This window comes from Lytechinus pictus, chromosome 15 (genome assembly GCF_037042905.1).
Source record: "Lytechinus pictus isolate F3 Inbred chromosome 15, Lp3.0, whole genome shotgun sequence".
Lineage (NCBI taxonomy): Eukaryota > Metazoa > Echinodermata > Echinoidea > Temnopleuroida > Toxopneustidae > Lytechinus > Lytechinus pictus.
The window spans coordinates 13,331,740-13,346,576 of record NC_087259.1 but is presented as its reverse complement, the minus strand read 5'-3'; the positions used below and the strand labels follow the sequence as shown (position 1 = coordinate 13,346,576).

Sequence of the window (14,837 nt, the reverse complement as noted above, 5' to 3'; positions counted from 1 at the left end):
GGTACCAGTTTTGGTGCTCTCTGCCTAATGAGGAATCCGTTTGGGCCATTATCCCATTAACCTTTTGAGGAATTCTCTCCTGGCAGTATACCATTTGATTACCTCTGTCGAGTAGAGCATAATGTGGATGAATTTCTTTTGCTGAGAGAAATTAGCACTGTTGCTGAGACTCATGATCCCTTGATTGCAAGGCGAGAGTCAACGCTTCTCGTGAAATTCTGAACCTTTCTCTGAAAGTCTGTTTTCTTGAATCTTGTTCAGATGGGGCGGGTTCCATAGATCTTGAGAGACTTCAAGAACTGGAGGACGATTACCTCAACATCAACGCCACCATCCTCCTAGACTTCAGGCTAGACGATACCATGAATGAACTAAGAGGTTACGCTGCTCAACAACAAGGCTGGATCTCAGCGTATCAATTCGATCTTAGTGAAATAAGAAAAGAGGTAAGAGGCTTTGCTTCCATTTTATCCATCTTTGCATCTATGTTCATCTTCTCTTTACAGATCAAGATGCCTCGTTAAGAACTACTTTCATTGTCCTTCTTTACGATATTCTTATGCTGAAATTGTACACTTTTGTTTAAATGATTGTGGAAGTTCAATAAATTCACATTTTAAAAAATCTTGTGGAAAAGAAGACGGTGCCCAACAGTGTGTTCACAGTGTGGAATACGATGTGATAGCATCTTCACACTGATGAAAATACTCAAATTTAATGCTTTGAATTTAATACAGAGTCCACTTTGTGAACATACTGTGAATACTTACGTTGCAGAGTTGTCCCCATTGTGAAATTACATGTATATTCATGCTGTAAATTTGGGCATTTAAACATTTTTCATCGCAACTTCATGAAGTCCAAGGTGTGAATATTCTGTGTGACACTGATATTGCCTGCATTGATGATATCTACCATTTCATACTGTGTAATAGCAGTTCATGTGTCCATCTGTTTTAGCATTGTGTAACTATTGTGCGATTTGATGTCTATATATTATTACTATTTGTATTTAACAGCAGTCTTCAGCAATCTACATGTATCTGAATATTTTTATATGTTTTTCATATATTTATATATGTTATTAAAAAAAAAAAAATTGTGATATTATATATATTTGAACTAATCATAATTTAAACAGTTCATGTGCAATCTGTCTTTCAACGTCTTTCCCTATATCTATTTTTTGATATTTCCATAAGTACATACATGTATATATTTGTGTATAGATATATATGATAGGTGTGTATGTTTGGTAAACAAATATGTGTGTGATGTAAGATTTATATATTTTGCGCATTATATTTTCTCTGTTCATTTCTCACATTTGATACTTTTTTAATACATGTTTTTCTTTATTAAGTGTTATTGCATTGTTTATTCTTATCTTGATACCAGTAATGTTTTCTTCTTTCCATAGTGTCTTAGTAAAATTCCTTTATGAAATGGAACAAAAGATGAAGTGTTCTAAAAAAAACAATCTTGTTCTAAGCCAGCTTTTTTTTAAATCTTGGTAAATTAAAAAAGTCATATTCATTTCTTTCATATTCATTATTGAATTCTGATTTCAATATCAAAATGAGATGATGAAAACCGTACAATAAAGCAATAGTAGGAGAAGAAATAATGATAACAATAACAGTAGTAATATGAATATAAAAATGATCATGATCTATCCGCTGAGTCTTTGTTTTCTTCCTAAAATTCACATGCACTTTGGGATTTATATTACCTAAGATTCTCACTTGTTCATGTTTTACTTTAATTAAATGCTAATCTTGCACTCTTTGCTTTATTTTGTTTTGTAATTCCATATGATATGCAAATTATTTATTATTCTTTTCACTAGCACTCACAGAATTTTCATTTCCAAGCACTTTCACTCTGATCAATTTCAAAAGTACAATCAGTTCTAACAAACATGCAGAATGCAGATCTTATTTGATTTTATTTAACTGCTATTCATTTTTAATTGAAAATTAAAAAAAAATGTATCCAATCTTATTTTACCAGAGCCTTAAAACATGAAATATACAATAAAATGTATATAATCAAGCAAAACGATAGGACCAGGACAAACCATGTACAGAATGTTGAAATTTATTCTAATTATAAATGTATTTATTTATGTTTCAGCCCCAGTGCCCGTATTCCATAAACAAGATAAGCTTTTTGCTTAAGTTTGAGCAATTTGTCTTAGCATTTCGCTTGTCTAAGAAATCTTCCCTAACGATATTCTATAAACTTTAAGACATTTGTCTCAAGTCAGAGAATATGGCTAAGCCAAAGTCTCAAATTCTATGACGTCATGAGAAAATTGCACCGTCGCGCAACTTTTGTCGCGAACCTAACAGCTGCTCCGTGGTAAAAAGTCTATGCGTTTTATATGTTAAAGCAAAAATCGCATCATAAGAAATATCAAGATGGAGGCTGAGAAAAAAGGAAGGCCAATTTCACTGAAGGAGAGAAATTTACGCTAATAGCAGAAATAAGAGAAAGGGAAGAGATCTTGAGACCCACGCTCAATTCACGTATCACGTTTCAGGATAAAGAAAAGGCGTGGGCCGAAATTGCCTTGAACTAAAACAATTAAGACAGCTCACAACTGTCTTAAAGTTAGGGCAAAATTCTTAGCCATGTTGAATTTATGGAATACAGACTCTGCAGTTATAAGAAGAGTTGCTTAGCCATTCATCCTATATCTGTCTTAGTCGCGCAAAAACTCTTAGCCAAATTCTAAGACAAAATTCTTAGCCAATTCTGTATGGAATACGCGTCTTGGCTAAGAATTTTGTCTTAGACAGAAAATAAGACAAAATGCTTAGATTTGTTACTTAAGCATGCTTATCTTGTTTAAGGAATACGGGCCCAGATCTGAAAATTTGTCAAACCCCAAAATGGAAAACATTTTTGACATTGTTATCTAAAATTAGATGGTCCCATTTCATAAAACTTGTTATGATAACAGATATGCAATAACAGTTTAAAGCTACTGAAATCCTTCATTCTGATTGGTTGATAGATTGAAATAGTGCTTTTGTTATTATGAGAAGTCTTTATTGAAACAGTACTCTGATCATGATTCCTTACAGGTTGCGAGCCTTTCACTCATCGCAGATAAACTTCCTGATATCTGCCCCTTCCCTGTGAAGTTGGAACCGGTCTAAACCGGTTTCAACACACTAACCCACACACACACACACTTGATCTGGCACCAAGCACTCCTTGTGGTATGATTCTATGAACTAGTGGGTTTGAAATTTGAAGTTTGACCCTTGACCTTTGACCCGTGACCCCTGAAGCATGACAAAGTTACCTTCACCCTATGAACGCAGGAGCCAATCACTGACTGTTTTTGTAAAGGCTCATTATATCCTTTCAAGTCTTTTCAGTTTCAGTAGGTGCCTTGAAATGCTGACCAAATTTCTGAACAGAGGTGTAATTTTAATCACAGTTTGGGATTAACTATGGATAGCCAAAAATGTGTAAAAATTATTTTAAAAATACAATCTTGGTCTCGTGCTTCTGTGGTAAAAAATACATTCATTTATTATTCCCAGGCCAAATTTTATGGAAAAATAGTGGATAAGGGTAACATCTACTGAATTTTATAATGTATTGGTGCCCATGGGTAAATCTCAAACACAAATCAAGGTGTATATTAAAACTTTGTTCAGAATAGTCCCTTATTCTCTTTTGATGTGCCCATTAACAGTTAAAGATTCTGAGTATAATCAGTTTTCTCCTCCCAGTTTTAACCATATGTGTTGTATCTCGATGAATGTCCATTAGAACATAGACTTCTGTTTTTGCTTTCCTTTCATACGGTAGTATAAAGTGCTGTGATCTATTTGGAGTGGAATGATTTCCCCCAATCCCAGAGAGAGGGGGGGGGGGGGGGACGTGGTACTCAACTATATCATTATACACACGCCAGACCGTTTTTCAACCATTATTAAACATATATGAATTTTGTCTGAATAATAATCTAGTCAAGGCTTTGAATGTGCTTCCTGTGCATACTTTATGCCCATAAGAGGTGTAAATCCTGAACGCAGCTTATCATGTACTATAAATACCTTTTAAAAGAGTTTTTCTAGTCGATCGTGTGTACACTAATATAGTTGACCGCCCACCACTGTATTCCCCTAGCCATTATGTATGTCAATTTGAACTGTACTGCGTGATGTTACACTGGACTAAAAAGATGTATGTACAAGAACAGTCATTACGTAACTATGTTAAATTGAGTTGTACTGCATAAACTTACACTGAACTAAAAACTTGTATGTACTTGTACATGTACAGTCTGTTTACCCTATCGTTTAACTCTATCGATTGATTTCAATGACCGTGGTGTTAATGTTGGTTTTAGTTTTTAGAAAGTAGAAAGGTTGCTGAACCAATCTTCATTACCAAAGTTCAGACTAGAAGTAGGTACTGATCCCACTTTGGACGGCTCTTCATCGTGCGATCGTGTGATGTCTCACCCTCATGTGAAATTATCTTGAAGATTATATTAAATCATTAAATAGATACTGTATATAATGGAGCTAAAAATAGATCAAGCGAAGTATGCATGTACTCTGTAACTTCTTGATCTTTAAATGACAAACTACAAAATAATCACTGCAACAATGCCAACAACAAACTCTAAACATTGAAAAAGAATCTGAATAGTCTTAATAACAGGATGTTATTATTTGTATCGTTGTTTATTGATTCTTGCATGTTTAGGTTCTCAGTTTGGAAGCAGTAAGGGACGCTCTACCCAATTTTTGCCCCCGTGAGCTGGGCATAGAGACACCTGCAATTAGGCCGGGTTTGAGGGGCGATATACCCCCAACCACATAAACAACAACCTCAGGAATGTGAGATTTGAAAGAAACAAAAATAGATTGAAAAAAATAAAGCTTGTAGATGGATAGCAAGAGCTTTGTAGTGAAATTGCATGACAATGTATGGAAGGAATTTACAATTTGATATAAAATATAGTTATGTGAGCAAAAAATATTCATAAATCATTTGGTAGTAGCAGTTTCCATTCCATTATTCATTCAATCATTCATTTATTGACTTCATTTGTTTCCTATAGACATAGTATAAGAGCTCAAAATGTTGTTAACAAAAATGTGCCAAATCATAATTAATACCAAGAAATATAAATAAATGATATTCATGAATGATAACTCTCAGACATATTGATATTATTTCTTTGAAAAATTGGAAATAATACTTTAATAACATACATTAAAGTCTTAATACAATGTGATTGAAATATACTCCAGTAATTCATATCTTTCTGTTTATGGAAAGCTAAAATATGAAATCAGTTTTGGTTGATTGAATTCACTTTTCCTGCTGTTTCCATCATCCCTACATTGAGAGTTTTATGAGTACAGTAGTAAAAAAAATATGTGTAGAAAATCGGTACACTTTGGAGGAATGTAGAAAACAAAGTTCTTTTACATAATAATCTGTGAATCATTGCAAATTATTTTGAATAATTTTGAATTGGCCAACTGAGACTTTGAAAAAAAAAACCTTTTGATTTTATATATGGGACTGAATATTGACTAATTGGATTTACAGGTAATTTTGCAATCTAGCTCAGACAGGTAATTCTCATGGGTTTCTTAACAGATAGTTTTCTTTCTTTAAAAAAGCGATATAGTTATTTGCAGTCCGCATCTAGCTTTTTGCATTCTTTATCACTCGGGAAAAGAAAGGAAGTTTAGACTGAAAGAAAACTAATACATGCCCATAGTGTAGAGAGAGGGTTGAAGTTTTAGCAAGCATGTTGCTAGTGTCAAGTTTTACAGCGACATAGTGAATTTAACATCAGGCATCAGATAGCAATATTGTAGTTCTTTAGAATATTGCACAGGGATAGGTCAGAAGCTACATTGTCAGAGGGGTTATTACACATCCATCATTCATTTCATTTCATATTGTTATCAAAGATCCGTTGACTTCATCATGTTTCATTTTAAGTATTGTGTTCAGCCATCATCGTTGTTGCCACAGTCTAGGACAGCCGCTTCTCTCATTTTCATTTTATTCAAACGTTTGAAGTAGCAAACATGATCTCAAAATAGTGACACAACTACCTTCATGGACCTGTTTCATGAGCCTTTTTGTAACGTTTGAATAACTATAAGAACGATTTTACGAATGACTGGAATTTGAGGGGCTGAATACGCAAGCGAGACTTGAATCAATATGCTTCAGCCAAAGTTTCCACGTAGAATTAACATTCTCCATAAACATATTTGATGCAAAGTGCTTTTTGGCATTTTAGTCAAGGTTATCGATAATATATTCCTGTTTTAATAATTAAATGTTAATTTGGGAATGATATTTTGCACTCTTTATTCCAGTCCTTCGTAATGTCATTCTTAAACTTAATGAAAAGCTTATGAACCCCTCCCCCAATTATTCAAATACCATGAACACCATTTCTAGTTTTTCCCCATATTGTACTTTTCCTAAACATGTCTTGTATTATTGTAAATTCATTTTGTAAGTGACCCTATGTTATGAAAGATATTTTCATGAAGTTTGTCATTTTCATTACGGTACGTGTACGTTCTATTTGTATACATTCTAATGTGACCCACATGTCCTGCATGAAGTGTTTCCACGTGGTCGCCAGTGAGCGCAGAGCTGATGTAACATCTATTTTACGATGTATAAATTGATGTGGAATTTTCTTATAACACCCCTTACTCACCATATGTACTCCATCCAGTGATAACTGAGGGATGATAATTTCCATAACAAATATTGATGAGCATGTATAATTGTTTTTGCAATCATATTTTGGAAGGAAATTTGTAAAATCTGATTCCAGTTTCAGAGAAGTTTGTTATACATGTATATCAAATGGCAAACGCCCATTTTTTTTACCAGTTTTCCTTTAATCTCTTGAACATAAGGATTATTTTTTTTAAGCTTATGAACATTCTTAGTACTCTTTTCATTGATATCAAGTTTGAACCAAATTTAAAGTGGAATGGGACAAATACCATTTTCCACTCCAGAAACCCTAGTCACAATTTCCATTGTCCAGAACCATTGGTAATTTGGAAATTTGAAAATGTTAGGTATTTTAACAGATTTTTACCACAAAATGATCATTCATCCCCTTGCCATCATATGCCATTGATATTTAGGTCAGAGCCAAGTAGTCCTAGATAGGCCTTTCAGTTAGTTACTGTTCTGTGGAGTTTTTTTTTCATATGCTGTACATATATAGATGTAAATCATTCAGGATGCGTTTTACAATGAGCTCTTTTTACCTGATTTAATTCTCTGTATACACAGCAAGTAAAGAGATATGTTTTCAAATTCGATTTGAAGAAAGTATTGGAGAACTTCTTATGTCAGTTGGCAGGCTATTCCATAGTTTGGGGGCAGCAAAAGAAAAAGCTCATTGTGAATGCATCTTGATTTAGACATCCATATGCTAGGTCAAAGTAGGTACCACTTTAGATAATAATATATGAAGAAGTTACATCTCGCTATCATGAAATAGAATGAAGATAATCATTATAAATACAGATAAGATAGTAATAGATTTAGGCTTGGTGATGGATATTTTTGATAATCAAGCATAGTAGTCTAATGTCAAGTATTCCTTTTAATATGTTTTAATGAAAATGCTTTTTTCTTTAGCGAAATGATTATATCAATTCATCAAATATTTGCCCAATATAACCTCGTTGAAATTACCATAGTCATGTAAAATTACATGATCAGCTAATGTCTGTGAGAACTCTCAAAAATTGTTCTAAAGCACTTGTATCATTACAATATCTATATTCAAACTCAATCTCGATCATTACTATAAAATTCTCTGCACTGTCACAAACCATTTATTCATATAATCCTTTGCCGTGTTATTCGTTATAATTATATCACAATATATTTTATTTATTTACTATAAATGCACTCTATCATCATTGCACTCACTCTACATGTTTTCTCTCTCTTCCTCCCTTTCTCTCTCTCTCTCTCTCCCGACCAGGTTACATCGTTGGAAACTGTCCGTGATTCCTTGCCCAATTTCTGTCCCAATATTGTGCGCCTTGAGGAACCCCCGGCAGCCCCTTGATCCAGCACCGCCCCGCACGCCCCTCCCCTCCAAACTTCCAAATCATCTTTATCACCCACCCATTCTCATCTCCTGAACTTCTAAAGGGCCAGTTGGTCACTTTTAACAGAACAACAAAATGTGTTAGATCTACATGGAGTGCTTTTTTTTTCAATTCTTGAATGGAATTTGTTTTGCGGTAGGTCTAATCCATTTTCGTTGATGAATTTACCATTGCATTCAAAGTACTTGGCTTTTATGCAGAGGAAATGCGAGTGAGGATTTCACTGTTTCAAGGTTTGAAACTATTCCGGAGGCATACCTGACACTGCACCATACAATACCTCTTATTAATAGCGATTCAATCATCAAATTAGAGGAATTAGGTATTTTCCCCAAAATATTTCACTCTATCAAATCTTCTTGGAGAGCATTGGTTAAGTAGTTTCAAAGAAGCATTCCATGCAGATTTAACTACGTTCATAGTGTTCTTGGCTAGATAGTTTATATTTTACATTGTACATTATAACTCTATCAAGTAAAGCTTCCTATATTACCTCTTATGCCATGTTTACGTAATGGCATTTGTATACTTATTTATGATTTGTAGTTTTATGCTCACATCTTTACCCATATCATTAGGTATTGAAAAAGAGCCAACATTTAAATTCCAGAAAATAAAAATCGTGTTTCCTCTGTTGTTTGTTTTGTAAATGTTAATGTACATCTGCAACGGTATGAATTGTGCTATCATACTTTTTTAACTTTGAATTTCTTGAAGAGTTCTGCTTATATATATTTTATATGACTCCATATGCAGGACATTCATTATGGGGTTTTAAAACTAATATCTGTAGGCATTTCTAGACAAGAAAAAGAATATGAAAAATGAGTCACTTACAATTGTAAGTTCCTTAGTAGTAAACTAAATCAAAAGACAAAGGGATAAGAAGTATTAAAATGTATCACATTTGACTCGGTTACAGTGGGGTTATTTTCATGCAAGGTAATGGACATGATTGCAGTGATATATTTCCAAGATTTGATTCCATATATGACCTAAAATGAGAAAGCTGACTTCATATCCAATTTTTTGTTGAATTTATGGAATTGTGGAGTTCTAATTACAGTGAATATCACATCCCCACACTTAACGTTGATAGTTTTTTAAAGACTTCTTGATTACGAGCATGTCCCCTTCTCTATAGGTTGGCTTATCAAACTTTTCTAGTAATTATTTGTGGGGTTTTAACCTGTTTGCTAGTGAACTCTGACCTTAACCATAATGAACTCTGCAGTGATTGGTTGATTTACAGTACTCTATCCTGTTTCTATGAGAGCTGAAATGATGAATCTTTTGTGCATGCAGCTTTGCTAACTACCTGCCTTAAGTCCTGCTTTTTTCCCCTTTTTCAGTTTTTCCATGTCTGTTTTTTTGTTTAGTCGTTAAATAGTTCTTTGTCTGTTTGTGTGTCAATGTGCTTTGTGAGTAGAGTAGCATTCCCCCCCCTATCACTAAGTGGTGATATGATTTTTTTTCTGATTCTTTTTGTTTTTTATCCTTTTCATTGAGTGTATTAAATTCTGTGTGATTTCTTCAAAATGCGGAATATGTTTATTTCATTTAATTACTTTTTCCTTTCAAATTTAGCTTGGAGCCTGCAACTGCATTTAGCTAGTAATAGATAGAAATTGGCATGGGGTTGGTTTCACAAAGAGTAACGTCTGACTCAGCATCATGCTTATATGGCAATGCGCACATGACATTTAACATGTGATATTTAATTGTTGCTTGCATGGTAGTGCGTGCCCCATGAACATCATTTGACCAATTTATTGATTTTTGTTGTTAGATACGACACGCAAATGAGAATTTAACATTGATATTAAAGACATAAATCTTTGTGAAAACACCACCCTGATCTAATTGATTGCTATTGATGTAGAATTTGAAAATAATTTGCATGCTCAACAATCTATCGTTCCTATTGCTTCTCTCTAGTTTCAAATGCTGAAATGTGTATTTTCTCTTAGTCGAATGCTTCACAATACCTACAAAGAAGTAGTATTGCACTGCTTTCCAGAGTAATATAAAGCCCAATTTCAATATGGAATGAGTTTTTTTATTATCTTTCGATGCCTCGTACCATTGTTACTCATATTCATTGATACGTTTTTCTTTTTTCCCCTTTTGATATCCTTTTCATTTTTCCTTATTCAATAAAATAGCTCGAATTTCATGAAATGAAAAATTGACAATTCAGTTGAGGTGATGATTTTGTTTGCATAAATTTCAATAATAGCAAATTACAGAAGTTTTAATACTTATCTGATTACCAGTGAAAATTGACAATAGAGCTGGGATTTTTTCAGGGATTTGGGATGGCGCCCTAACCCTGCTTTGGTTTTGGTTTTTGTTTCACTGCTTTTTGCTTTATTAACTGGATGGTTGCAATGGCTTGTGGAAATGAAGTTCAGAGTGGTCAAGTTCAAGCATATATTTCTCATGTGTTAAAAAGAACAGTTTAAAGTTACAATATAAGAAAAAATAATAAGATGACAAATGCATTGTGGCAATTTGGCTATAAATCTTGGAGACAAAATCGATTGATTACATGTGATATAGAAAACATGAGAAATGAGGCACTAAAAAGTGGAGGAATGAGGCACTAAAAAGTGTAGTGTGATTCAATGAACCTGGATCATGTAACTACTTGTATAGTGACAGGATGATTTGTATGAAATATCCCCAAATGGCTGTTGGGCAATACTCTGAAATTCACTTTGCAAAAGTCATTGCTATCGTCATAATTTTGACAAATTTTCATCTGCTTTAGAAATGTTTGTTTTTGTTTGCTGCCCTCATTGACCGCCTCCCCTTTGTGCTTTGCTTTTCTCTCTCTCTCTCTTGTCTTAATGCATGCTACAGATTGCTAATGTGGAAGAAATCCGGGATGCCTTGCCTGAGTTCTGCCCTAATGAAAGCGAGCTAGAACCATAAGAACACCTTGCATGCCTCCATTTCTTACAAAAAAGGTCACTTCTACGGGGTGTGTGAACAATAGGACAGTTGACTGTGTTTAATTGGGGTAGTCGCTTGAAAATGCATAAAGTCAGATCCTGAAATTGTTATTGAAAAAACACCTTGAAGGGTCACCCTATGTAGTATCAAACTATAAATATCACTCATTCCTGTGGCAACACTTCGCACAAATGAGTAAACAAGTATTTTTAGCACTTGAGGTTTTCACCAAATTTACTGGAATTACAACCATCTATAGCAAGCCATTTATACAATTGCTTGTTATTGTATTAATCTACTGTGCAAATCACTCATAATATACAGTATTTTTTTAATCAGTAAACCTGAAAAATATGTCATTGTGAAGATATGTGATTATATTTAGCTCATCGTTGTAATAGACTTTGGTGAGGACATACAATGACCAGTATGGCCTGCCATAGTTATGTGTAATTTAATTCAATATTGGGTGAGACACTCTATTGTATGTCGAATAAGTGACCCAGATACTCTTTTCAAGCCATCTTTCAATTAATCTAGTTCGAATGAAACTCTGCTTGACTAATATATCTGACCGCACAAACATGTGTTTTGATTTCACGAGTGCCATCCAATTAAACAAAGTCAACTGTCTTTGTTGTTATTAAAGAAGTTATTTTGAGAAAGCAGTCATTGTTGAAGTTGGAGTATAACTATGACTGAATGTCAAAAGATCAATGCCTTTTCTCTGTTGTTCATCATCAACATGCTTGTCTAAGCAAGTCAGGCCCTACGCTGAAAATGTCAATCCAAATCCACTTATTTCACACCATGGATCCCACCGCCTATCCTCTGCAGAACCTTCCCCGCTTTCATCTGGATTCCCTACAAGAAAAAAAAAGATTCAGCCCACAAGTTGTCCTAGGAAGCAACAAGAAATATCTATGCCAACTTGAAATGCAACAGTAAATACGTATTATATTATGTAATGTATGTGTGCATTGTTTTTTTAAGAGCCTTTCATTATTTATGACCCTTATTCCTCATGTTTAATCATCAAATTGGCAACATACTTGATATGCTGCATCATGCAAACAAAATTTGTTAACACGTAAGTTCATATATTACTTGCAACTCTTTATAAAAAAACAAAATCTATTTGTAAAATTAATCAACAATAAAAGCATTTATGTGTTATAAGTTATATTAATCAATTGCTGTGTGTTTTTTCTATTCCTTTTATTATACTTTTTCAAAAGTTTGTTGACATCTATCGTGTACATATTTAGCTGTTCATTTATAATTGTGAAAGAATTGATCTTCAGCAATGCATTATTTAAGGACCTCATAAGTATATTGTTTGATAATCCATATTATGAATGGCCAATCGCGGAAAACGTACGCCCTTGTTGTTTGTGAGAGTTGATTCAGCTTGTAATCACAGGAGTGATAATGATTCAGTGTTCAATATTGCAATGAATTGTGTATCAAGGAACTATATTTTATTATCAACCAGAATAAACTATGGAAATATACTGGCTGAAATTAGTATAAAATTGATAAGCCAAACTATTCTTTTATCTCAAAATTAAATGAAACTTTGATGGAAAAATCAAAATGCGAGTCAATCCTATACTTATAAATGTCTACTTAAATTGCTCTGTACCAAACCAGTTACACTGCCATTTGTTATTAGCTTCGTAGATTTAGAAATCTTCTTTTAGAATGTATTCTATCCTCAAGACATACAAAATCTTCCCAATATGCTTCCGAAATCACTGTCCAAAAAGAACTGCATTAAATTTCCAATAACATTTCATTTTATATAAATATGGTTGTCAGGGATTGTGATACATTGAAAATTATCTATTTAAATATTCTGTGTATATATATATATTTTTGAAGAGCTTTGATTAGATTGGTTTTGCCAGTACTGCCTCTTGTGAGAGGTAGAACCTATATAGCAGTTTTAGAGCAGTGCTAGTACCCCTATAATTAGCATTACCATTTAAACATTTCAATACTGTTATATCCCTCGCACAATTGCCTAATCAATTTTTGAACTGGTAAATCTGACAAACATGGTATTTGGAGAAGTTTAGTCACATTTTGCTGAAAAAATCTTGATATTTCAAGCTTGATCCTCTCTTTTTAACAATGGTATATATTGTACATACGTAGATATTGGGAGATGATAATATTTTGTATCTATGAAAAACCCAAAATGCTGTCATTTTGATTGAAACATAGATTTGAAAACTCCATGTTGTGTTTTATTCAGATAGATAGCTGTTAGCTTTCTAGAAATAAAGATTAAGCGTGTCTATTTAAAGTATGATAAATCATGTATTTATTCTTGTATGTAATTGCATAATGTCTATGAGGATGTCTAACAGGAATTCTTTGTATGTGTATAGCTTACTTATTAATATCGTGAACTGTCTTTTGTAAACCAATTATGCATTGCGAAAAAAATGGTGCTATTTTCACACTTACGAGGAGGTTGACAAAAATATGCAGTATATACATGTATTTGACAAGTGTACTTCAAACAATATCAGTATTCTTGTCTTTCTAGGTGTGAGTTGTGTTTTATGCTTCAAGAAAAGTCATTTTGTAATCCGTTGAAGAAACTTAAGAGGTGTATCGTGAGCTTTTCAACATGCAGGATGGATATGTGGTGCTTAGCCCCGTTTGCGAATACCTTTATTGGTTACTTCTATTTAATCAATGACCTGTGGAGAATTTCATTTTTACTTAGAATATCATGGGCAATTTAATGAAAATCTTGAGGAAATATCTTGCTTGCCTTAGTGTGATCTAATTTGAACAAACACTCCTGACATGTTTAACTATTTTAGGTTTTTTTTTGTACTGATGCAATGTATGATTTTTATTGAAATGTCCGTGATATTCATTTTCCAACTCTGGAAATTCAATTCCTTTGTAGTTGAAATACAGTCCTGCAGATTTCTGCACGAGCTCACTGAAAATGGGAGCTGTGCATTGGTAATACTACATTATGATGCTTCTCTTTCAAAGTTGCCTTTTAACTATATGCATGATGTTTCTTGGAATCGATATCTATTTATATTTTTGGAGTAAACACTGGAATTGTTTTAAAAAATACACATTCAGTAAGCTCAGAAGTGAAGCAATCACTTTTTTTTTAAAATATAGTATGTTGGATTTGGAAAACTGTCTTCATAAATAAACCAGCCCAAGGGAAAATAAAAAAATAACTTGTTATTTGTTTTGTTTATGTTCTCTTATTCTTCATTTTTTCATTGAGATATGTCCATTCACATCAATGAATTGGACTGTAGACTGAAAAAACAATGGTCTTTAAATGAATTTGAGCTTCACAATATCCATGGTCTTACAATGGGAGGGGGTAGGTGGTACCCCCTTCACCTAAAAAAGTACAATTTTTTACTGTTTTGAGAGGTGATTTTTGTTGTTGCTTACCTGCTTGTCAACCATTTTCTAGGTGCAAGTACTTCCTTCTTGGTAATCATTGCCTCTTTATTTTGTGTAGGGGAGGAGGGGGGGGGGGTCTTGCCAACATAATTTTGTCAAAAGCCCCCCCCCCTTAATTTTTTCCAGGTATGTTAGTGTGGTGTTGCTATCGGTATGACTATGTCAGTTCTAAAGTGTTAATTTGCTAGTAGAATCCATAGAGAAAGAAGATAAGAGAGATGAGAAATAGAGAAATGACGATCTGTTGGAAAGAATTATATC

The 14,837-nt window shown here is 33.5% G+C and overlaps 1 protein-coding gene across 1 annotated transcript in view; it reads left to right on the top strand.

The window, feature by feature from the left end:
- The window catches only part of LOC129277783 (laminin subunit gamma-1-like), a 35,486-nt gene extending 22,058 nt beyond the window's left edge, over positions 1 to 13,428 (top strand). The window contains exons 25-26 of the mRNA XM_064109994.1: positions 262 to 446; positions 8,030 to 13,428. Coding sequence (XP_063966064.1) covers positions 262 to 446; positions 8,030 to 8,116 — 272 coding nt within the window. The 3' untranslated portion in view covers positions 8,117 to 13,428. The remainder of the gene's footprint in view (positions 1 to 261; positions 447 to 8,029) is intronic.
- The last annotated feature ends 1,409 nt before the right edge of the window (positions 13,429 to 14,837 follow it).